Source organism: Zootoca vivipara, chromosome 4 (assembly GCF_963506605.1).
Source record: "Zootoca vivipara chromosome 4, rZooViv1.1, whole genome shotgun sequence".
NCBI lineage: Eukaryota > Metazoa > Chordata > Lepidosauria > Squamata > Lacertidae > Zootoca > Zootoca vivipara.
Window position 1 is genome coordinate 44,688,891 of NC_083279.1, and position 24,545 is coordinate 44,713,435.

The 24,545-nt window shown below is 40.6% G+C and overlaps 2 protein-coding genes across 3 annotated transcripts in view; one reads left to right on the forward strand and one right to left on the reverse strand.

Annotated features, from left to right (window-relative positions):
- RPGR (retinitis pigmentosa GTPase regulator) overlaps positions 1 to 2,886 on the reverse strand; it is a 40,898-nt gene extending 38,012 nt beyond the window's left edge. Inside the window, exons 1-2 of one of the 2 annotated variants that reach the window (XM_035114671.2) lie at positions 2,804 to 2,886; positions 1,184 to 1,309 (exon numbers count right to left, since the gene is read on the reverse strand). In XM_035114671.2, the coding sequence (XP_034970562.2) occupies positions 1,184 to 1,309; positions 2,804 to 2,831 (154 nt within the window). In that variant the 5' untranslated portion in view covers positions 2,832 to 2,886. The other variant, XM_035114669.2, reaches the window with a different exon arrangement.
- Positions 2,887 to 4,065: 1,179 nt separating this feature from the next.
- On the forward strand, positions 4,066 to 23,139 carry OTC (ornithine transcarbamylase). The gene is made up of 10 exons (XM_035114687.1): positions 4,066 to 4,142; positions 6,275 to 6,422; positions 8,020 to 8,101; positions 10,230 to 10,317; positions 11,400 to 11,553; positions 14,402 to 14,524; positions 15,371 to 15,424; positions 15,510 to 15,659; positions 21,257 to 21,394; positions 23,018 to 23,139. The coding sequence occupies exons 1-10, from the start codon at positions 4,066 to 4,068 to the stop codon at positions 23,075 to 23,077; spliced, it is 1,074 nt and encodes a 357-aa protein (XP_034970578.1). The 3' UTR covers positions 23,078 to 23,139.
- The last annotated feature ends 1,406 nt before the right edge of the window (positions 23,140 to 24,545 follow it).

A 24,545-nucleotide genomic window follows, 5' to 3' on the forward strand; every position in this document is an offset into this window, starting at 1 on the left:
TGGAAGGGACCCTCAATATCATCTGGGCCAAACCCCAGCAATGCAGGAATATGCAGCTGTCCCATATGGAGATCCAACTTGCAACCTTGGCATTATCAGCACCATGCTCTAACCAACTGAGGTATCCAGGCTGACAATGATTATAAAGTCAACCCACTCTAACAGCCAGTGGATCCAGGATTAGGATTGTACTGTATTTTTCAAAATTGATACCAGTCTCCCAAAGAGATTTTTCAGATGATCTTTGAACATCAGCACTTGTTTTTAAGTCTTTGATCATCATATTTCAGCCAGTTCTAGTCCTGAGTTAATGATGACTTGTAAACTGCATGGCTTCAGTTGCTGCTGAATTTTGGTATTATCACCAAGAATACAATTTCAAGGATCTTGTGAAATTTACTTTAGGAGTAACAATTATTGCTTTATTGCTTATTGTTTTTTTGAGATTGCAAGCTGCTCTCAGAAGCCTCCCTTCTCTTGATGATAGAAAATATTGGATAAATGTGTATAAAGTAAATCACCAAGAGACTGAATTTTGAATTAATCAAGAAACAGCCTCTTGCAAAAAATTTTTATTGTAATTGCTTGTTTTTATGATACATTTTAAAGTTTTTAGATCAGGGAGATGCATACAAAGCTCATGGCACGTTTCCCAACATGAAAAGATACCTGAATTTCCATTTCACATTTACATAAGTATTAGGATAACACTATGTCCATTTAAATAAGAATGTATGGGAGTATCTTATATTGAGTTTTTTCTGTCTCTGTGTTTGTTCTTTTTCTCCCCCTCACTTTCCCTTCTTTTTTCTGTATTAGTTTATTTCTTTTAATTGAAATTGCATCAATAAAATATAAATAAATAAAGACTTCCATTTCACAAACACAAGAAGGTCATGTTACCATCTTGCAACCATCATTACTTCCATATAACATCCAAGTTTGCCTCGGGACTGGGCCTTCATTGTGCAATTCAATGCATGCTTTCTTCGAAGTATATCCTACTGGATACAATAGGGCTTACTCTCAAGTAAGTGGGTTCAGACTGCTACCACAGTGTGATCAGGACAGGAACCTTCACAATAAAATATTTTGAATTTGTGACAATACTACTACAATGCTAACTTGTTTTTCCTGAAATGCTGCTATAGAAAGCAATTAAAAGAAAACCTTACACACTAACCTGTTACAACAGAAGTATGTTCATCTCCACATGATATGTGAAAAGGCTTGTCATTTTTAAACCAAAACTTGCTAGGCACGTTATCAGCAAATTTGCTTTTTCCAAAAGTGAATACAGCACCTGATTCTAAAAAAGAATAAAATAGCGTAAATATTACTGTAAATTCTATTTCATACATTACTCCTAACAGCATTCTTTGTGGGAGAATGGCATCTGGAAGAGACCTCAAAAGTAATCTAGTTCAGCTTTGTCCTGCTGCAGGAAATTCACTTTTACGGCATACTCACCTTCTGCTTACAAATATCTAAAAAAGGAGTGTATCACCTTTAGAAGCAGTCTGCTCCACTACTGAACAGCTCATGCTGTTAGGAAGTTCTTCTTATGTTTAATCTAAAATGTTCTTGTAATTTGAACCAATTGGTTGCAACCTATCAAGCTGGAACAGGGGAAAACACACAACTATATAACAGCCCTTCAGGTATTTTAAGATTCCAAAATCCTTGGGGGTATTTTTCTGCCCTTTGTGTCCGAAGTTCTGCTAATATAGAGACAAATATTTTATTAAATTGTCCAAATACTTTATCAGATAGTGTCATATGACAAGCAGTGCTGTTAGATACAGGTGGGATTCCGGATTTCAAATTGAAAACACAAGTAGCAAGGAAACAAACAAAGGCTGCAATCCTAAACAGTTACCTCAGAGCAAACCCTACTGAACTTTTATGAGATTTGCTTCTGGGTACACATTAATAGTATCGCTCTGTTAAAAACTTTTCCTGGGAGGTGAGGCCAAAATTTGAAAAAGTGGTTACCAGTTACTTTTAACACTTTAATTCAATGAGTCTTGCCAAATAAGAACATTTTAAGAGCTTTATCAATCAGGCCAATGGCCCATCTAGTCCAGCGTCCTGTTCTCACTGTGGCCAACCTGTGGGAAGTTGGCAGGCAGGACCCAGGCAGAAAAGCACTCTCCCTTCCTGCAGTTTCCAGTAACTGGTATTCAGAAGCATATTGCCTCCAACCATGGAAACAGAGCCTAATCATTCTGGCTAGTAGTCATGAATAAACTTATCCTCCTTGAATGTGTCTAATTCTTTCTTTCTTTTTTAAAGCCTTCCCAGTCACACTGCCTGCTGTGGGAGCGAGTTCCGAGTTTGAGTATGTGCTGCATGAAGAAGTGTGTGACAGGCCCTATATCTGACCTTTTAGCCATTTTCCTCACTCATCTGGAATGGAACATGTGGCCTAAAAATAACGCCCTGCAATACAATGTGCCACTGTGCATAATGGGGCTGAAAACATTGAGGGCGTTTTACTTACTTGGAAATAAGTCCCCCAAGAAGTAAATGGGACTTACTTCTGAGCAAGCACGGGCTAGGAATGGGTTCAAACTCTCCTGAGTCTGAAGCAAATTGCCCGGTTCTCCCTGCCTCTACCATGCAATACGGAGGAAATTAAGGGCAAAGTGGGGGGAGAGGAGAGGAAAACAACAGGAGGCAGCGGGGAACCTGCCGCGCGCTCGTCTCGCTGGGCCCGCAGATGACGACAGAAGCAGGCGAGGGGCGCCGGCACCAACCAACTAGGTTCCCGAGACGAGGGGGGGACGGGACTGGGACTCACCGGGCACCTGCTCCTCGGCCTCCCCCATGACAGGCTCGAGGGGGAGGCGCCTAGGAGACAGAAGGAAGCGCGAGCAGCCTGGATCCCGGAAGTAAACAAACCGCCTGCCACTAGCAACGGAGACCGCTAGAGCAGCGACCATAGAGAGTCGCCTGCAAGCCGGGGTAGAGCGTCATCTCCAAGTACCATAGAGGTTTTCTTCTTAAAAAACAAAGAAACACAGAAAAAACCCTCCTCAACATATTGCTTTTACGAAAGTTACCGCCTGAATAGTTCAATAGCAATCAGCAAGACTCCTCCATGAGCATTGCAAAATGGTGGGCACCGAGAACAGGGGACGTTCCCACTAGGAAACTTTCCAAGGGCATTTCATTTATTACACATTTATACCTCCCGTTAGATCAGTGTTCGCTGTGCCAATGTTATCCTCAAAACCAGAGCTTTCCTCCCCCCAGAAAAAGAGGTGCAGGAACTCCCAGGAGTGAATGGCCCAGGGTCACCCGGCGAGTTTCAAGGGTTAACAGGAATTGAGCAAAGTCTTCTTAGTCCGAAGCACTGTGTAACATTGGCTTTCTTTGGCCAACTGTTGGAAATCGAAGACTCACAGATTCATAGAGATGGAAGGGATCCAGAGTGTCCTCTAGTCCTACCCCCAGGCTAAATATATCTGTCTTTAGCTATGAAAGAAGCTGCACCTATTGAATGTCAGCCTTTTAAAAACATGGAATAGCAATTTGCTTTCTTTTTGATGTATATTTTTCCATATAAATAAAAATTAAAAAATAAATAAATGCCTAATTCATATAATAGTTATCCCCCATAAATAGGAGAGAGGAAAGAAGACTGCATGAATTGGGTTTCTGTAAGCCTATGAGCCTGTGTGGAGCAAGTCCATCACACCTGTAAGATTTGGTTTCTGCATCCAGTACCTGGCATCACGTGTAGGTCTCTCTGTGGTGGAGAAGAGGGAGTGGCCCTGCTACACCATGAGAAGACCTTTGGCAGCCTAGGAAATGCCTGGACTGGGCTATAGATTTTGCTGTTTGTTTAAGGACAAAACCCATGGGTTTTGCAACTCTCCTAACTAATGACACTTATCCATAGTGTTTGCATAAGATTACATACCATGAATCTCTGAGCAGATCTCACAACTGCTAGAGGTAGCACTGTCTCGTGATAGTTTTACCTTTGCTCTTTCACTGAATACATTCACTATTTCATCTAAGTTTAATAAGGTGACTATATCTTAGCATTTGGTAAATATGCTGTTTAATGTTCGGTCCCTGTTCAATGTTGGGAATGCAAGCAAGATCAGCAAGCATCTGGTGCAATGTATTCGGTAAGTGTTTAAATGCCTCACAACAGAAGATTGGAAACCACTCAAGTTATACTTACAAAAACAAGTGGAAAAGGCGAAACTGATAGCGGAGTTATCAGGGGTACAAACATTACCAAAATTAAAGAAAAAATCAAATCAGATAGGTGTATGCAGAATATCAGAGAAATTTAAATCAGAATACAAGAGAGGTTGGAAGCCACGATATGGGGTGTGTGTGTGTGTGTGGGACAACAGATTTTAACATTGTGCAATTCAAAACATTGTTTCAAATATGTGTTTTTTTCTTTTTTTCCTTTCCATCCCCTTTTTTCCCTTTTATTATTAATTTGCCAATTAGAAGTTGAATTCAGTTGCCGAAATTGTGTTTGTTATATTATGTTATGTTTTGTTATGTTATGTTACGTTACGTTATACTAAGTTAGGCATTATTTTTCAATCTAATTGGAAGAGGCGAATTCTTTTGTTGGTATTATTGTTTGCTCTGTTTGTTTGTTTGTTCGGTTTTTCTTTGTCTTGTTTTGCTTTGCTTGCTTTCTACATTTTATTTTTCTACATGTTGTTTTTTTTAAAAAATCTCAATAAAGATTATTTTAATATTTTAAAAAATATGCCTCACAACAGAGCTGGTGGAACATCCTCCAGTTTTTAGCAGCTACAAGATTGCTGAAATGGGCAAATCATATCTGTCTCTGTTGCTTAACAACAGTCATTCATAAACCAAGAAACTAAAGCAAAGAAATTATATGGGGAAATGGATATGTCAGAGCAATTACCATCACTGTTTTTTTTGTTTGCAGATGTTGTCTGACAATTTCATACACTTGAAATAAATGTGCATGCTTATTTCAATTCAAACCCAATAGAATTGTATTCTATTATTTATCAATAGCTCCAACTGTCTCTGGAATAGTTGTGATCATGTGAAGGCCTCTTTTTGGCGGGGTGGGAGTGAGCACCCTTAGAAATATCTGTTGCACATCCTGCTGCGTGGGGCTCTGGACTTCTGTTTCAAAGTCCTGCCCTGATGGCACCATAACCTTATAAAGAATAAACTGGAATCATTCATTATTTTGTTAAATGTCTTTTGTTGTTTTCACTTGTTTTGTTAAATACTGATAGAATACTTGTTTGCAGCAGCAAAAATGTTAACTAGGAAAGCTCCTGATATGACCACAGTATCTGAATGGCATTGTTCAAATCCCTAGCTATTGCACAGATATGGAAAAACCAATGGATATTGTGTGACTACTGGGGTGTGTGGATGTGGGTGTATGAAAGCAAATGTTGTGAGCATACTGATCTTTTTTTGTTTATTATTGGAATGTGCATTGTAGAACACTGGGCAATTATTATTATTATTTTGGTAATTTTAATGAAAGTATATAAATGAAAAAGGTAAAGGACCCCTGACAGTTAAGTCGCGAACGACTCTGGGGTTGCAGGCGTCATCTCGCTTTACAGGCTGAGGGAGCCGCTGTTTGTCCGCAGACAGCTTTCTGGGTCATGTGGCCAGCATGACTAGGCTGCTTCGGGTGCAACAGAACACCGAAACCAGAGCAGTGCATGGAAAAGCCGTTTACCTTCCCGCTGTAGCACTTGCACTTTGACGTGCTTTCGAACTGCTAGGTTGGCAAGAGCTGGGACCAAGCAATGAGAGCTCACCCCGTTGCAGGGATTTAAACCGCCAACCTTCCAACCTTCCAATTGGAACAATAATTTTCAAATGACTTACAGTCCCATTATTAATATATAAACACAACACCATTTGTTGTGATAAGGGGAGTGGGGGTGTAGGGATCGTGATGGTAAAGGTAGTGACAGTGCCACATAGTGCAAACAGAGGCAGAATCTCCCCCTACCCCATGCACACATCAGCAATGGTTTCCCCAAGTGGAATTCTTCACACTTTTCCATAGTAGCAATATCCATTTATGTAATACTGAAGAACAACAAATTCTTTTATTTTTCTTGATTATTTACTCAACTGTTCACTTGTATCCTGGTGCCATGCATTTGTAGAGCATTGTGCCTTTGAGCCAATAACCTGGGACCACAACTCGACATTGGTTATTTCAGAATACAAAATCCTGAATTATGAGGTAGTTGAACTTCTTTTGTCATTTCCCTTGGAGATACAGGCATGGGCAACAACCTACTAAAACTCCCACCCAGTTGAAAGGCCGGGACCTTCTGACACTGCAAAATTATTCAGCTGAAGACATCAAATATTTGTTGTGGGTGGCAGCAGATCTGAAGGAAAGAATCAAATGTAAAGGAGAGGTATGTAATATTTGCAGTATTAATTCTTTGGCCCTCATGTCTTTTTAGTTGTACACATGACCTTAGCCACAATCCATAGCTATCCTGTATCTGCCCTCTTGTTTCTTAGGAAATACTGTGTTTTTATGTGTTTTCCCTGAATTCAGCTTCAATCCAGATTTAAAAAAAGAACCACCTAGCTGTGATTTAAAACATAAATGTGAGTGCTGCCTAGTTTGGGACTTGAATCCTTGCTGGTAGGAAGGAGAGGACAGGAAAAGTCAGGGGTCAGCAAACTTTTTTGGCATGGGGCCGGCCGGTCCACTGTCCCTCAGACCTTGTTGGGGGCCGGGGGGGGGGGAGAATTCCTATGCCCCACAAATAACCCAGAGATGCATTTTAAATAAAAGCACATATTCTATTAATGTAAAAATACCAGGCAGGCTCCACAAATAACCCAGAGATGCATTTTAAATAAAAGGACACATTCTACTCATGTAAGAATATGCTGATTCCCGGACCGCCTGCAGGCGATTGGGCCGGATCAGGCCCCCAGGCCTTAGTTCGCCTACCCATGGGAAAAGTAGGCAATGTGATCTTGAAAGTGAAAGGAAGATTCCCACCCTCCACCCGCAGGGTTTAGAAGGGTTGTGTTTGAGAAATTGTTTGGGCTTTCAATGTTAAAAATGAAGAAAAAGAGAGCTTACCATATTCTAGAAATATGAATCTAACCAGAACCGAAATGTATGATGACAAAATCACATTTATATCCTCCCTCTCTCTCTCTCTGTCACACACACACACACACACAGAGAGAGAGAGACCAGCATTCCCAGTTGGGGGAGGGGCAATTGAGTCTCTCTCTCTCTCTCTCTCTCTCTCTCTCTCTCTCTCTCTCTCTCTCTCTCTCTCTCTCTCTCTCTCTCTACTCTCTGTGTGTGTGTGTGTGTGTGAATGCACATATGCAGTTTACATGCCAGGTCAGCTCTCAGCATATTGGCGGGGACAGGGCGTGTAAAGCATCAGTGGAATTCTATATGCAGAGCAGCTCTAGAGGGAGTAAAGAATCTAGTAACTAGGTCACCTCCAAGGCATAAATCCTGAATGTGACAAATTGACAGGATAATTGCCTTAGACTGAAACAAGTATTGAGATTTCATTTTTCTAATGGAGCCCTTAAAGTAAGATACAAAAGTGAAATATAATTCAAACCTGCATTCTTAGCTTTTACCAGATTTTGAATAGTTACATATGTTTTTATTTCAACTTGGCAATAACTTCTAGGATTTGGCCAGCTCCTCCAACTGTGTTGTAATTAAGCCACTCTAAGCCACGTTAACCATTAGGAAGAAGCCGTTCCCAAGACCTAAAGTGTAACTCTATTCAGAAGCCCTACTGAATTAAACTGGACTTACTCTCAGGTAAATAAGGTTAGGACTGTAGGCAAAGCAAACAACTGAGATGGAGCCTAATTCCATCCTGTATATACTAAAAGGACCTCACACCCATCTGCAAGTGGTATAGTGTTTGAAATTACTTTCAAGTGTAAAGCAGAAAGTTCAAAATATTTATTGTTCTTACCAGTGTGTCACAAGTTCTTTTCCTTTCTGTTTTTCAGTATTTGCCTTTGCTGCAAGGAAAATCATTGGCTATGATTTTTGAGAAAAGAAGTACAAGGACTAGATTATCTACAGAGACAGGTGAAAACAAGCCAAGAATTTGACAGTAGCCTAAATACAGCCTTCTGTATTAACTGTATATTATTTACCTGCACATGATGAAATAGCATTATTCAAAGTAAGAAGACAGAACCAAAAAAAATGAAATTGAAGTTTGAAGGCGGGAAGGGAGAGTTCACACTGCCTATCGGAGCAGCCTTGATCCCAGCTCAGTGCGGAGAGCAGGTGGGGGCGGGGTTGGCGTGCGTCCTGGGGGCGGGGTGCACCGCCCAAGTGGGCGTGGCGTGCATTCTGGGGGTGTGGCGCACTGCCCGCAGGGGCATGACACGCATTCTGGGGGTGGGGACGGCTGCCTGTGGGGGTGGGATGCCCAGCGCGGGTGGGGGGCAGCCACGATGGCACCCCACCTGGATGATCGGGATCGCACTGCTGGGGGCAGCGCGCTCCCATCGCCCCCCTCTTCCTATGCCCCTGTCCCAACTCCTACTTACTCCTACTGAGGGCGGTGATCCCTCAGCTGCAGTCCAGAAGATCTGTTTCTCCCTTCACATTAGTTCAGGCATGTTTTGTTTTTTTTCAATTGAGATGAATACAGTACATTGTAAAATCTCAGTTAATGTCAGTTGGTCTAAATCGGGTATAAATATATTTGGACACAACAAGTATACCTGGTGTTATGTTCCTGTTCATATGTTGTGAACTTAAAAGTTGACAGACAACCTTTATTACTGTGTAATGTACTTTACAATCGCTGCATAAAATTTGCATTTAATTTTAATGATTCTAAGAATGTCAGGCAAAATGGACGGGCCTCGCGCATGTTCACTTCATCAAATCATGCCTCAGCTCTCATGCTATCTGTAGCTGCTGCTCCTGCTGCATGTTGTAGTCTCCATCATCTGGGGCAAGAGGTTGACAAAGGCTGCTGTACAGTCTCAGGAGTTGAAGCAGCCCAGGAAAGAAGATGCAAATAATAATGGAGACCTTGTTTATTTGAACTTTGACCACAGTCACTGTTCTCTTCTGTCTTCTCAACACCTAAGTGTAAATGTAAGTTAAACGCAACAATCTCTAAAAAAAAAGCTCAACAACTTTGGCTGGCCCTCACGCATGTTCACTTCATCAAATCTGGCCCTCTTTGAAAAAACTTTGGACACCACTGGCTTAGGACAATGGTTGTGGTGCCATCTGCTGGTAAGGATTCAAACTTTCCTAGTATACGACCCAAAGACAGGTTTAAAAGCTGGCAAGGTTATACTTTTGTACCTTTCTTATCACTAAAAATAATGCTTCGTCCCAAAAAATATTATGAGCATGTTCCCAGAAGATATGTTGACAGTTGTGTGGTGTTGTAAGATTTTTTAAAATATAATTTTGGTTTTCAAAATATATCTGCTTTTTGTGTTTTTAACTGATGTTTTGATTATACATTGCCTTGAGATGCTTGTGTAGAAGACGATCAGTAAAAAATAATAACAGGTTTGGTCATTACAAACAGCATCAATAGAGAAAAGATTGTGCATATCTCTCTGTGAGATCTTCAACACATGTAACTTATACATTGTTCTGGCATCTACAGAGGTTATAGAAAGAGGCAGTCCTTGCCCACAAGTTTACAGTCTCTATAAGATCTGACAGAAAAGGAAAAACAGAGGGAGCAGAGGGAGGAAAACAAACTTGGGTACTAATTCTTAAAGTTATATAATTGCTTTTGTTACAACCACTTTGATTGGAAACAGTGGAGCAGGCAAATGGTAGCTAGTCTTTTAGCCAGGCCTGCTAAAAGCTGATAGTTCAGAGCTAAGATTATTCAAATGCATCCATGTTAAGAACATGGCATTCAGGTCTTTGAAAACATGATAGCATTTTTAAAGACTTATAAACATTATATAAACTTCTCTTTAAAAAAAACCTGAAATATACTTTGGTACTAATGAAATTCTGAATGCTATTTTCTCCTGTATTTGGTTCACACACAGATTTGCCATTGGGATAGGGGAGGGCTCTTGCAGCTTTATGGCAGTGGGGAAAGACATCAAGTCAAACAATCCCCATGACTGCAATTCTAAGGGAGAAGACATGTAGCATGACTTGCCATAATACTTTGAAATGACACAGCTAAAAGTCTTAATCACTGTATTTATTTTAGGATTTGCTGTCCTTGGTGGCCATCCCTGTTTCCTCACAACACAAGATATTCACCTGGGCATTAATGAAAGCATTACTGACACAGCTCGGTTTGTACGACTCCTTGTGTGACTGTTATTTCCTTTCTATATTTAGATGGTGAAAGCTAGGGTTGCCATATTTCTTTTCTTCTTTTTTTTAGGAATGTCCAAAATTGCTGACCTTTTTTTTTTTTTGAAAACCCAAAAATTATTTAACCAAAAAAGCATGATTGGCTTGATCCAGGACAAAGCGTCACCTTTCAGAAATTCCCCCTGGATGTCAATTCTGCCTAAAATTGCTTGAATTCAGCAACTTTCAAAACTTTGGATGCAAAAAGATTTTACTATGCATTCCTATGTATTTACACCCTGCTCTTCAGCCAGAGAGGTTCCCAGAATGGCTTTTAGATCAATAAAAGCAACACAACCTTTGCCCTCGGGTTTAGGTCTAAAAAGAAGGAAGAGGGAGACAAAAACAGGCAAACTTGGGCACCAAATTATTGATGTTGCAAGATTCTTATAATGGCCAGTTCAGATGGAAACAGAATCCTTGCAATTAAAAAACAGGCTTTAGTGGTCTAACCTTCCTAGAAAAAGGTATAAGTTGTTGAAGTTGCAGGATGGGGGTCTTGGCCTTGCCAGGCTAGCTGGAATTTGCCGTTTTCTTGTCATTCGTAATGTGGCATGCAGGCTTATTGGGCCCCCTCACCCTCAGAGCAGACAATCCTGGTAAACACAATTTGGGTTGTGAGACTATGGTGAAAGTACTCACCGTGTTTTGTTTGTACACAGAATCTTCTCAGAAGATTCCCTCAGAATGAAAGCAGGAGAAAAACTAGTTCTGTTGTTTATAGCATAAACTGCCCGTGCCCAAGTATTGCTTGGCTAGAAACAAGAAAACCACAAACTTTATTTACATTAAACAGTTCATTGATATTTCTGCCTTCTAATTCTGTCTCTCACTCTCTTTTCACTGCCTTAATTTTTTTTAAAAAAAACATTTTAAATGGTTAGCAGTCTACATTTTAAACCATCTGTATTTAACCATGTTGTGCAAACGCTTAAAAGTATTCAGGCAGATGAACCATTATGAAAGTACTAATTTTCAATGAAAAATTGAGTGGGCTTTACATTTATTTTGTTTTCTGAAGGGTATTGTCAACCATGACAGATGCGATCCTGGCACGAGTGTATAAACACGTTGATCTGGAGGTGCTGGCACAACAGGCCACAATCCCAGTGATAAATGGACTGTCTGATTCTGACCATCCCCTCCAGATTTTAGCTGATTACCTTACACTCCAGGTAATACTCTCCTGTTCCCTGCTTAACTGCAAAGCTTTTAGCCAACTCAGCTACTCTAAAAGTTCAGACCTAAATCCTAAATAGTTGAGATGTGGAAGGCTGCAAAAAATATAAAGGTCTGGCACTGTGAGTATGAGTTGTGAGCTGTTCAATTCTTTCTTCATTGGATGGACTTGGGCAGGCTGCTGTTTCCAGGCTCAGTCACCTCCAACTGTAATATGGGGTTATTAATACTGAGCCACCTTACATGACTGTGGTGAGGAATATTTCCCCTGCATTTAAATGCTCTGCATAAATGCTAAGTATATTAAATTATTTTCCTTAGGACCTTGTTAGTGTCTGTCCACTCATCCAGCTGTTTAGAAACCAGGCATCCTGGTCCCTATCCAATGTCCCTCTACCTCTAATATTGTCTGTGTGTCAAGGCGGCAAGGGTTAAGGAAATGCCAAGGGGTTCGGTGGTAAAACCAGTTCAGGTAGCAACTTCCATTACATCTTCAAGCCATCTGTCATTTGGCCCAAGTTTTTGCACTTCATGAAATTCCTGCATCAGTGTTCCTGGATTGGTGCAATTCCAGGGGAGCAACACAAACAGTCATCCATGATACGGTTCAGATCCAGTTTGGGGGAGCTAGCTATTAAATCTTTTATGACAGTGGTCTTTGAAAATTCTCTCTGAAGTGATACATCAGGGGTGGGGGATAGCTCCGACCCTCCAGAGGTTATTGGACCACAACTCCCATAACCCCAGGCAAATGGCCATGCTGTCTGGGGCTGATGGGAGTTGGAGTCCGACAACATCTGGAAGGCTACAGGTTCCCCCCGTCGTGGTTTACATGGGCCTGAACTTCTAAACTGCAGTCATTCTGTAAAGCACCTAACTAAATGTGCTCAGATTCCCAGGGCATCTTTCCTTCACACTAATAATGAAATGTTCACATAAATAGTGACTGAGTGGCTCAAAAGCATTTTAACCTCATCAATTCAACTTTTTTGACTGTGAACAACTCCGCATCTTATGTGGCAATTTGTGTTAGATATTGGTACCTCCCCCACTTTGGTGTTTTATGTACAAATGTGTAAAGTGCAAATGACACACATGCATCTTTCCATTAAGCCTGGTGTGGGCAACACACTGTCCTCCTCATGTTATTGGACTGCAGTTCCCATCAACCCTGAGCAGGGCCATGCTGGCTGAGGTTGATGGGATTTGAAATCCAAAAACATCTGAAGGGTGTAGTATGTTGGCTGCTCTCGTTTCAAAGATTCATTCATGTACATGCACCTGGGTACACAACCTGTCTTTCACTTTTCACAAGTTTGCTATGGGAAACACCAGCATACTCATGGCAAAAAGATTAGCTGTAGAAAGTGTGGCATCTCTTCCTTTGCCTAGATGAATCACACAAGTTAAGCTCTGAGTGGGTGTTCTTCGATTGCGCATGGAGGAAATGGAAAAGTATTCATGCAGGAGGCTTAAAATGCTGTGGGAACCATGCTGGGTGCAAAAATGTCTCTTTCCATAAATTCACATTTGGTGATGGCTTGTTTCTATTAAAAGTATCATTCAAGGTGGGAAGAATTACCCAATTATAGAAGAGCAGGGCCTCTGGATACTCCATGAAGGTGGCGTCCAGCCAGGCTTTGTGAGCTGCTGTAGAAAGTTGCAGCACCTCAGATCAGGTCCTAACAAATAGAGAAATGTTGGCTGCATTAGAATGCAGGGTGAATAAAGCATTTCCAGCTGTTCATCTTGTCTGATAACTTTTGGAAGGCATTTCATCACCAAGAATTGACAGCTTTTCAGTAATTGCAAGTGACTCATGGTTCTTATGTAATAGTTCACTGACTGCTAGCTGTACTAGCTGTTAATATCCTGCCAGTTCCCTTCTAGGCTACCTGTTTAGAGAGAACAGTGTTATCCATATTTTTCTCTTTGTGGTTCAGGACATTGAGCATGACAGATGGTTCTGATACTTGACTCTTGTCATCTGATGAACTATGCCTGCTATTTCCACAGAGATTAGAGATATTAATAAAGAATAAATATTTGATTGTTTGCATAGCAAGTTATTATTGGCTTTGGTTAGGGCTTTCTACCCCATGTTTCATCATCATAAGTAACAATGACATTCAAATCTGTGCCAAGAAGTCATATTATGCAAATTAAAACAAATATTCATGAATTGATTTATTTTGCATAGTCTTTCCTGCGTCTAATAGTCATAAACAGGGACAAAGAATTCTTAACAACATGGAAGACCATCCCTTGATTGTTGGAAGTTTGCTCAGGCTTCTATTTATTATTATTATTATTATTATTATTATTATTATTATTATTATTATTATTAAGGTATCACTGGTGGTCACTCATTTTCAAATTATCTACATGTTTATAAGAAGATTGCAGGATGCATGCTTTCTAAAATAATGAATGAAAGTTACTCACATTGTGGCAAATTCTTCATGCAGTGAAATACACAGATAGCTATATATTCCCCTGTCATTCATATTTATGTGCTAGAGAAGCATATGCTCTTGTACGGAACAAGTATAATGAATGGCTCTAGCTCATAGAAAAGAAGGCAGGACATTGTCCATTACTCTATAGGCACTTAAGCAATTTGCTTAACCTTGGCTGGGATGATAATAATAGTGTATTGATTGACAAAACAATGTTAACATCCTGTAATGCTTATGACAAGGAAAGGATATAGGCAATGGCAATTTGTTCAAAGGCAACATCCTTGTTGTCAGATCCCAGACTATATGGTATGATAGAAGTTGCACTTCAAAACTGACAATCACTGTAAATAACTGTGGCTTTGTTTTGTTTTGTTTTTGGTAGGAACACTATGGATCTTTGAATGGATTGACCCTAAGTTGGATAGGTGATGGAAATAATGTCCTAAACTCCATTATGCTTAGTGCTGCTAAATTTGGGATGAATCTGCATATTGCTACTCCAAAGGTAAGAAAATCTTAGTTGGGGAGAGAGGAAGTAAAATGTTCTAAGGCAGAGAACATGGACTGCACCTCCCATCATCCCTGACCATTGGCCTTGCTGGTTGGGGCTGGTGGGAATTGGAGTCCAACAACATCTGTGACCCTCCAAGTTTAGCTATCGCTGCTCTAAAGCTGAAATACTGTTTTTTCCGTAGTTTTCACATTTTGTTTAAAGCAGCATGGTTTCAGGGTAGCATGTGGCTCTGAACAGGGCCAATAAAGTTGGTTGTCAGCTTTGAAAAAGAAAAGCATTTGTGATTTTATTAGAGGGTTTAGCCTCACAAAATCTATATACAAGAGTGCAAAGGCCAAATTGACTTTGGTTGGGAGCAGGTAGTGACACTGGTGGGACCTTGGCTGCAATTCAGTTCTCCTGACAGTGCACCCTCCCATCCATCTTGCCCCCATTCCATCCAGGTAAAGAGCAGTAATGCTGGTGTCAGAAGGGCAGCTCCACCCTACCATATGTGGTGTTGCTGCTTTATAGGGAATTGGCATTGACCCATTTACCCCACACACATTTGCTGGTATCATATCTCCTTTTGGCTCCAACGTGGTTCTATTTATGCAGTTACCATCTATGTCTGTAGATGCTTTTTAAAGTCCAGGAGCCAGTTTTCCATAGCTTGGAAATCTAATCCAGGAACTCTCCAACTAACTCTAGGCACGCTGCCAGTTCAGGTATTGTGAATGATATAGTTAAGAGTACCCAGGCTACCGTCCATTTTTTATAAAATCTGGGAATGTCTTTAAGGTTCTCTATTTGTAGGAAGAATGGAATACAGTGTAACACTGCAATCTATTTTGACAGGGTTTTGAGCCGGATCCCATGGTCACCAAAATAGCGGAACAGGAGTCCATAAAGGTACGAGGATGTGACTGTAAAATGTTTTTTTTCCTCCTGTGCTCCACGTGAACTTAGTGCATTTCCTCTGATTTATTCATGTTAGCACCGCACCAAGTTGTTTCTCACCAGTGTCCCTAATGAAGCTGCCAAAGGAGCCAATGTTTTGATCACAGACACATGGATAAGCATGGGGCAAGAGGCAGAAAAAGAAGAGAGACTGAGGGCTTTCCAGGGTTATCAGATCACAATGAAGGTAAAATGCAAAGATTTCCCACCAGATTTCTATGGTTTTGTAGATTCCAGAAGAAAACTTTAAAAACATTTTAGGCCTCATATATGTTTGCATTACCTAACACTGGAGATTTGTGGTACTTGTTTATTGAAGTATCTACATATTTTCGGCTATTATAACAATGGCTACAGCTACTCTGAAGCAACTGTTAACTTTAATGGAGTGCCACAAGATTATCAGGCTGAACATTGCATAAGAAACTTCCTTACCTTCTTGAAATAGTGACCTGAAAGTTGAAGTGAACATAACTTCATGTTGCTTAAAGCAACATTAGAGTTCCAGTGTCTTTGTGTGTGTATATATATTTATATATAAATATTAGAACCAAAAACAGGAGGTCTTGATGTTAGTTAAGACCACAGCATGCGGGGAACGGGGCTTTTGACTTTTCTGCTCTCTACTATGACCCTGAAAAAATAAATCACACAACCCTGTGAGGCAAATACAAGAGTCTACATTACAAAAAGCAAAAAAGCACCCTCCACTTAGCCCATAGTTTTTCTTCTACTGTTGGTTCTTACTGCAAGAGGGTTCAACTTTTTCAGGGTTGTAGCATGAAATACAAGGGTGAAGTCTCCCCTCCCCAAATCACACACCCTCTCTGCGCTTGGTTTTAATTTAAATAAAATAAAATAAACATTGTTTTAGGTTCAAGTAATACTAATGTGTAGTTAGGCCCCAGTAAATGTAGAAGTCACATCTCTGTATCTGGATGCTATAGTGCCTGCATGGATGAATGCACATAAATTGCTCACTGAAGATAACAGTGGATGAGCAACAGTCAGGGAACAGAATGGATATATTTCTTAAGGATCAATGCACTCACATACTTAAGCAGTACTCCATAAGCAATTGGTACTCCATATTTATTGTGAGCTATCTATTGCAGGGACCCAGGTGGCGCTGTGGGTTAAACCACTGAACCTAGGGCTTGCTGATCAGAAGGTCGGCAGTTCGAATCCCTGTGACGGGGTGAGCTCCCGTTGCTTGGTCCCAGCTCCTGCCAACCTAGCAGTTCGAAAGCACGTCAAAATGCCGCTACAGCGGGAAGGTAAACGGCGTTTCCATGTGCTGCTCTGGTTTGCCAGAAGTGGCTTTGTCATGCTGGCCACATGACCTGGAAGCTATACGCCGGCTCCCTCGGCCAATAATGCGAGATGAGCGTGCAACCCCAGAGTCGGTCACGACTGGACCTTATGGTCAGGGGTCCCTTTACTTTACCTATCTATTGCACACACCATTAGTTCAGTGCTACATTGATTACAATGTGCACAGTTCAGCTTCTGAGGAGCTGGGACGTTGTTAGGGAGGGGCCTGGGTGTGTGCTTTATTTCATACATATAAATTAGGATGTGAAATTATTTTTATGTGGCTTTGGTCTCATTGCTTTAATTACCCAGCAAGCAGCATCATTGCTCCAGAAGGATGTTTCCTTCTTGAGCCCACTGAATTTCTCTTCTTCTGATAGCCTCTATATTAAGAACTGTTTGATTCTGCTGTTCAGGGAAATACACACTTTTCAGGAATAAGTCCCTATCAGGGGAATTTCTCCATCTCTTTTATCAGAGAGCAATAAATAAATGGATGAATAATGGATGGAATCATCCAGAGGGAGGTATGAGCTTATACTATGAAAGGGGCAAAAGGAATATGGTGAAGAAAATCCAGCATTTTGAATAGAGGTGGGGGCCATGTAACAATAATAATAATAATAATAATAATAATAATAATAATAATAATAATAATAATATGAAGTCAATATTACTTATCTCTTACCTCATCCCATTCTACTTTTGATGTGTGTAGTCCCTCCCAATTTACTGGCTTTTTAGTACATGTTTGGGGTTCTTTGTATTGAGGTAAGATTTGTTATATTTGGTGATCTGCAATGACACTGTTTCTCTCTAAAATCACATTGTTACTTAAGCATCTTTAATAAGAGATAAAATCTTTAAAATAATTCTCTGACTGAGCTATGTGGTGGACAGGAGCAGGTCTTTTTTTAGGGAAGTTTTTAATGTTTGATGCTGTACTGTTTTTAATATTCGGTTGGAAGCCGCCCAGAGTGACTGGGGAAACCCAGCCAGATGGGCGGGGTATAAATAATAAATTATTCTTATATTATTATTATGGGGGGGGGGGGGTCACATTTCTGTATATAAAAAATGTGAAATACAAAAAGGTATGTGGCTGAAATATTTCTTATAGCAACTTAAAAATAGAAAATGGAATCTAATAAAATATTTAAAATGGTTACATGAAAAGCCATTCTCTTTATTAAGATCTGTACTGTACATTAAACTGCCATATTTCAACCCTATTTCCCAGAATGGTAGTGTTCAAAATTGCTCACAGTGCTATGAAGCTTTGTTCAGATATTAGATTAATATATAATGAGTTATTGACATAAAGGAATACATTTTGGACTTTTAAGGCATGCTTTAGATTGTGGTTTTTTTAAAGGCATGATTTAATAGGCCATTATTACCCTTACAAAAACATTATAGCAGCATGCATAGCAGCAGTGCAGAATGTACCAGTGATCCACCATAATTTTTTTTCTGAAGCCAATGATGAACCTCTTGGTTACACTGCAATATATTTTGAGCAACTCCAACTGACAAGACTACCATTGATTGAATGAGTTATAGGTCCCAGCTGCTAGCTCTTAAGGGAAGTGCTGATCAACCAGTTGCTCAACTGAGAAGTGGCAGAGAGAAGAATAGGCAGCAGAAAGGAAGTGAGGGGAATGGAATCATAGCTGTCAACTTTTCCCTTTTCTCACGAGGAATCCTATTCAGAATAAGGGAATTTCCCTTTTAAAAAAGGGGGAAAGTTGACAGCTATGAATGGAATGCTAGATGCACATTAAGGGCACCAGAATCAGGACCACTCTGGCAGCACTGCTGAAGAGAGCCACATTATTATGACATTTTGTGTTTAAATCAAAGGCTGATTTACCATTTCGTAGGTTATCCATGAGTTTTACGCAACAGCACTGGACTGTTGGAAACAGAATATGCTCTTGACGTAGGTTGCCTTTTCAAGCAGCATATTTTGTTTTCAATGCCTGCCACAATTTATTTGAAAATGCACAATGTGGATGGCAGAGAGTAGAACAAAATGCATTATGTAACTCGATGTAGATTGGAAAAAATAGTATTTATTGTGGCAAGATGTATGAAGTGGGTTTCAATTGCTGGTAAAGGACCTCAGTAACTTTGCATGCTTTTCACTCATGTGATTTTCCTAATTGCTCTGCGTGTACACAGGTACATGTGTAGGGTACAGGGAGCATGCCAGGTAGTAAAACCCATGGACTTTTACCCAAGCAAATGCATGTATGTTATGATGTCCGTGTCCCCAATACATTAAGCAGGTCTGTATGTAATGTTAAACCGTAGCTAAAAATAAATTATGGCTTGACATGAATTTGCAGTGTGGCAGTGCACACAGCAAATGCAATGCTTGCTTTGCTACTCTTCAGTTGTTGTTACTCCTGCTGTTGTGGCTGCTGCAGCACCTTTAGTAAGTGTGGTACAGAAGTCCTGGTTTTGCACGTATTTCTAAGTACCTTAATTCTTAATGAAATGGAAAATGCAACACATTGCATATGAAAATGCTTGTTGTATAAAGGATTAAGAGAAGAATGATGTGCTCTGTCAATTACCAAGTTACTAGAAAATGAAACATTTGTTCAGGCTGCAAAGTGATGATCCAGTATTTAGGGTAGTATTCAAATATAATAATATCAGCTCTAAATGCTCACAGAAAATTTAATAACTTGCTGTAGAAGCATGGCATGTGCCATAAAACATGCTTCAGTATACTGTATTGCCTTAATATTGGCTAAGTAATGGGTGGCTAGTTACAGGTAGGTAGCCGTGTTGGTCTGCTGTAGTTGAAACAAAATAAAAAAATTCCTTCCAGTAGCACCTTAGAGACCAACTAAGTTTGTTCTTGGTATGAGCTTTCGTGTGCATGCACACTTCTTCAGATGTGGATGGCTAGACCATGTGGGACTGCCCTAGTCATGTAATTCCTGTGAAAAATTAGTGCTAGTTAGTGCATAAATGGGTTGTGATCATAGAGCTGTGCCCTAGACTCGTTTAGGTCACACCTTCTCTTCTCTGATGAAGGAGGAAGTGAAGTCTTCTTTTCCTATTCCCTCTCTCTCCACACTGACCAAGGAATACGTGCCTAAGCAAACTCCAAGCTTAGAGCATGTATTTGACGCTATCTTTCTGTATTTTCTACCCAAGTGTGTTCTGCCTATACTGTATTTTCCTTGCTGCTGCTTGGATAAATGCATGAATCTGACCTTTGCGACACTTTATAAGTAAAGTATTTTAACTTTACTCAACAGTGTGTGGTCTGTTCATTGCAAAATGGGTAGAAAGAAAGAATCACTATTTGCAAGCAGACTAAACAGGATAAAAAGGTCTAATAACCTATATTTCTAATGCTATGCAGCTGCTTGACTGTTATGAATTTAAAATCTGCTACTGAGGGCTCTCTCCTACTGGAGAGTGAGTTTAGATGCCTGGTTTAGCCCCACATTTTAAATCTGTACATCCAGCTGATTCTGTTATTATTCACCCCAGACACATGGGTCACAGGGATTCATATTTTCCTCACACAATTCCTTCCAATGCCTGATGGATGGGGGGGGGGGGCACGCATGGGAAGTAATGATGTGATGCTCTGTGATCCGATACATTTATAAGATAGTACAGTGGTACCTCGGGTTACAGACGCTTCAGGTTACAGACGCTTCAAGTTACAGACTCTGCTAACCCAGAAATAGTACCTCGGGTTAGGAACTTTGCTTCAGGATGAGAACAGAAATCGTGTGGTGGCAGCGGGAGGCCCCATTAGCTAAAGTGGTACCTCAGGTTAAGAACAGTTTCAGGTTAAGAACGGACCTCCAGAACAAATTAAGTTCTTAACCCGAGGTACCACTGTATAAAGCTGAAACACGTTTTGTTTGGTTATTTTTTAATAGTGTGTTGCCACAGTAATATATCTATTGGGCCTAGGAAAAAAGAATTACATAAATATATCTGGCTGTTTTCCTAGCCCACCACTAATGATGTACATCATAGTGTGCAGAAATTGCATAAGAAGGTTTATGTATACTCAGTGCTTCTTTTATTTTTAATGTTTTGTGTAATTTTTTGGCATTTAAAGAAAGAAAATGAAAAGTGAGTACACAGAGAAAGCAAAGGGGATAAATACTCCTTGGCACCTAATCAGACTGCAAAGAGGAAAGCACACAGCTTAAAAAGAGGCGGTTCATGGCTGACACAGCAGTGAGCAAGAGAGCAATTACCATAAACCGTAGAGAGGACAAAGAAACCAGAAGTAGAATACTCACACAATTCTTTCAGCTTGTTAGACCCTAGCATGACCCACACAATGTTGCCAAAATCAGGGCTTTTGAAAAAGAGTAATTTTAAGGGATACATGCATCATTTCAACTTTTCAACTTTGTGTGTGGTCATCTGTTAGCATGTTTTGGCATTCCGTTTCAAATCTCTCTCTCTCTCCATCTTTAGACTGCAAAAGTGGCTGCTGCTGATTGGACATTTTTACACTGCTTACCCAGAAAGCCAGAAGAAGTTGATGATGAAGTGTTTTATTCTCCACAGTCGCTGGTTTTCCAAGAGGCTGAAAACAGGAAGTGGACAGTTATGGTATATGGGCACTCTGATCCGATAGGCGTCAAAGATCTAATGGCATAAAGAAGGCTGCAGGGGAAACAACCCCAATCTGTTATCCACCTGACATTTACAACTGCCCTGATGTCCGCTTTCCTATATATATGAAATTCTAGGTCTGTGCTGATTTAGCTGACTCAAAAAGGCTTCTCAGGGTGGTATATAAGATCTCCCTAGTCCTGCTAGTTACCATCCCAGTTACTCCACTCATATCTGAGCCACTTAAAGGCTTGCTAGTCTTTCACTGACTGGGCTGCATTGGGCAGTGGTGGCTGTTGCAACAGTAGTCTCATCAACATGCTGGTATAATAATGGCAGACTGTGACATTGCACTGCAGTTCTTGCACTCCGTCCTATGGCGTTAAGTGCTTGCTAGCACAGCAGTTCAAAGGACTGGGCCATCCTAAAAGGCAAGCACAATTCTCACTCATATGTTTAATTTGCCAATTCTAGTAGCGGGTGGGTCAGGCACATGGCAAGGTCTAGACTAGAGACTGTTGAGGGGCCCACTGTTGATCTCAACGGCCTTTGTGCCTGTTTGAGCAGGCATCCCCAAACTGCGGCCCTCCAGATGTTTTGGCCTACAACTCCCATGATCCCTAGCAAACAGGACCAGTGGTCAAGGATGATGGGAATTGTAGTCCAAAACATCTGGAGGGCCGAAGTTTGGGGATGCCTGTGTTAGAGGAACACCACCAAAAACCATTTTATTTTGATCTACACCCGTGGTGTAAACCAGGAGTGGGGAACCTTCCAGTGACTGCTTGCCAAGTGGTGGGTGAGGCCAGAGGCAAATGTGTGAAGAGTAATGGGTGCAACTCTTAGGTTTGGAACATAGGCTACATTCCAGCTACACAGAAGTCAGAGGTTTCTAGACACACCGACCCACATGTACAGATGCATGTATGTTTCCATCCTTCATCAAGGCACACAAGAGGTATTGCCAAATTTCATTCCAGCCAGGCCAAAAAACTCAGGGAGGGTGCAGGGCAGAGTCACCAAGGGGTGGTGGTTTGGAGACGGATATCACAGTGTAGAGTTGTAAGGGATCTCATCGCCCTACAATGCGGGAATCACAGCTAAAGAATCCTTGACAGATGCAACCTCTGTTTAAAAAACTCCAAACAAAGAGAGTGTTCCACCTTACGAGGGAGTCTGTTCCACTGTTGAACAGCTCTTTACTGCCAGAAAGTTCTTCCTGATGTTTAGTGGGAATATCCTTTCTTGCAATTTGAATCCATCGGTTTGAGTCCTACCCTCTGGAGCAGTAGAAAACAAGTTTGCCCCATCATCCATGTGACAGGCCAGATATTTGAAGATAGCTATCATATCACTCCTTAGGCTTCCGCTGGCTAAGCATTAATCAACTCCCTCAGCTGTTGAGCCTAGCGAGCGTCCCAAAGGCGCATGGAACTGCATTCAGGGTCCTGGCCTGAGGTTCACCACCCATAGTATAAATTAATAAACAGCAAGATCAATGTGCCCTTTTTTATTAAAACTTTGCATTTCCCTGCACTGTTGTAAATTAACATTATTGTATGCAGCACCATTTCTCAATGTGGCTGGTTATTTCATATATTTATTAATTCTCTCTTCTAGGCTGTCATGGTGTCCCTGCTGACAGATTACTCACCACAGCTGCTGAAGCCTACATTTTGATCCTTGGATTTCTGCCAAGAGAAAAGATTCCTTACCAGCATGCACCATTCTGGTCCATGAAGTCTCTCTTTCTCTCTAAAAAAAAAAAACAAGATCAAAGCAATGATAATTAATTAACAGAAATGGAAGTTTCAATCATACTTTCATTCTGCATCTGTTCTATCTCTTAAACACTGCAGCTGCATTTCATTATCTAGCAGCTTTTTTCTTCCCCATCCTACATATTGATTAGCCCCCCAAAATGGTTACAGTTTAACAAATGGATGAGTCAGAAAGGCAGGCAATAGTAGAATTGATCTCATAAATGTGTGCTGGAGCTGTGTACTGTGAAAACTGCTGCAGTTTTCTCGAAAGCTGTCATATTTGCTTGCTGATCTGGGGTGGAGGGTGGGGACTGAATGACACAACTGAAATATACCTTTTAGATTCTGATATTAAGGCTGCAGACTTTTATTTAGTGTTGTGGCGTTTCACCTCTAGAAGGTCTAGAGTTAAGTTGCCAGGGAGGTAAACGGCCAATGGGAGTTCTCCAGGCAGAAGCAGGGGTATATAAGGAGAAGCAGGCAGACAGGAGGGGGAGAAAAAGGAGTTGAGGGGATTTGATGAGAGAGGTGGAGAGGATTTTGAAATAGAGGGTTAGAGAAGCTAGTGAGGTGAGCGGTGGTGCAGAATCTATAAGAGTTAAGAAGAGAACTTCAGTCAGGGAGGACGAGGGGGGAACTAAGACTAAAGGTTAAGTTTAAAGTAAACATATTTGAGAAACCAATAAGAATTGATATGCTTGTAAGATCTTCACATTAAATAAACTTAATTGTTTTGTTCACTGTTCATCTGACTGGGTTCAAATCAATTGTGTACCAGTACACAGATTTACTGGTTGGTGGCAGCAAGGGGAAGAAATAGGCGAGGGAGGTATTGGGTCAATAGACCGTCAAACGTCCGGGGACCCGTCGCCACAAGTGTGTTCATAGACATATATTTATTTTATACAGTTTTCTATAGTTTTGCTTTCCTAACATGTAATCAGAAAGAATGTTCTTTGCTGACATCCTGAACTGCCTCCTTATTAGCAAGGTTCTGTCTCATTACTTTATTAATGTATCTAGATTTATTAAGACTTTTTTATGATATGAAACAATAAATGATAATAAAAATGAAATAGAAAAGGAATAACTAAGTTAATCCAAAAGTTTCAAAGCAAATCTATCTTCTTGTTGGGTGATACAAAGCTTTCAGAAAGTACAGAAGCTTCAAATAATAAATAATGTCCTTCTTGCTACAGTCCTTATGGCTCTGTGGAATTACTCAAAAGAAAGTTTGCTGTTCTCAAGTGGATAAGTAGAAAGATAAAGAACAAGACAGAAGATGAAAGGGAAGCAAGAAGAAGGTAGTGGAAGGTCTTTTTTTTTCCTATGTCAATTGAGCAAGGAACCAGAGTACTAAATCACAGCTGCTGTTTGGAGACTAC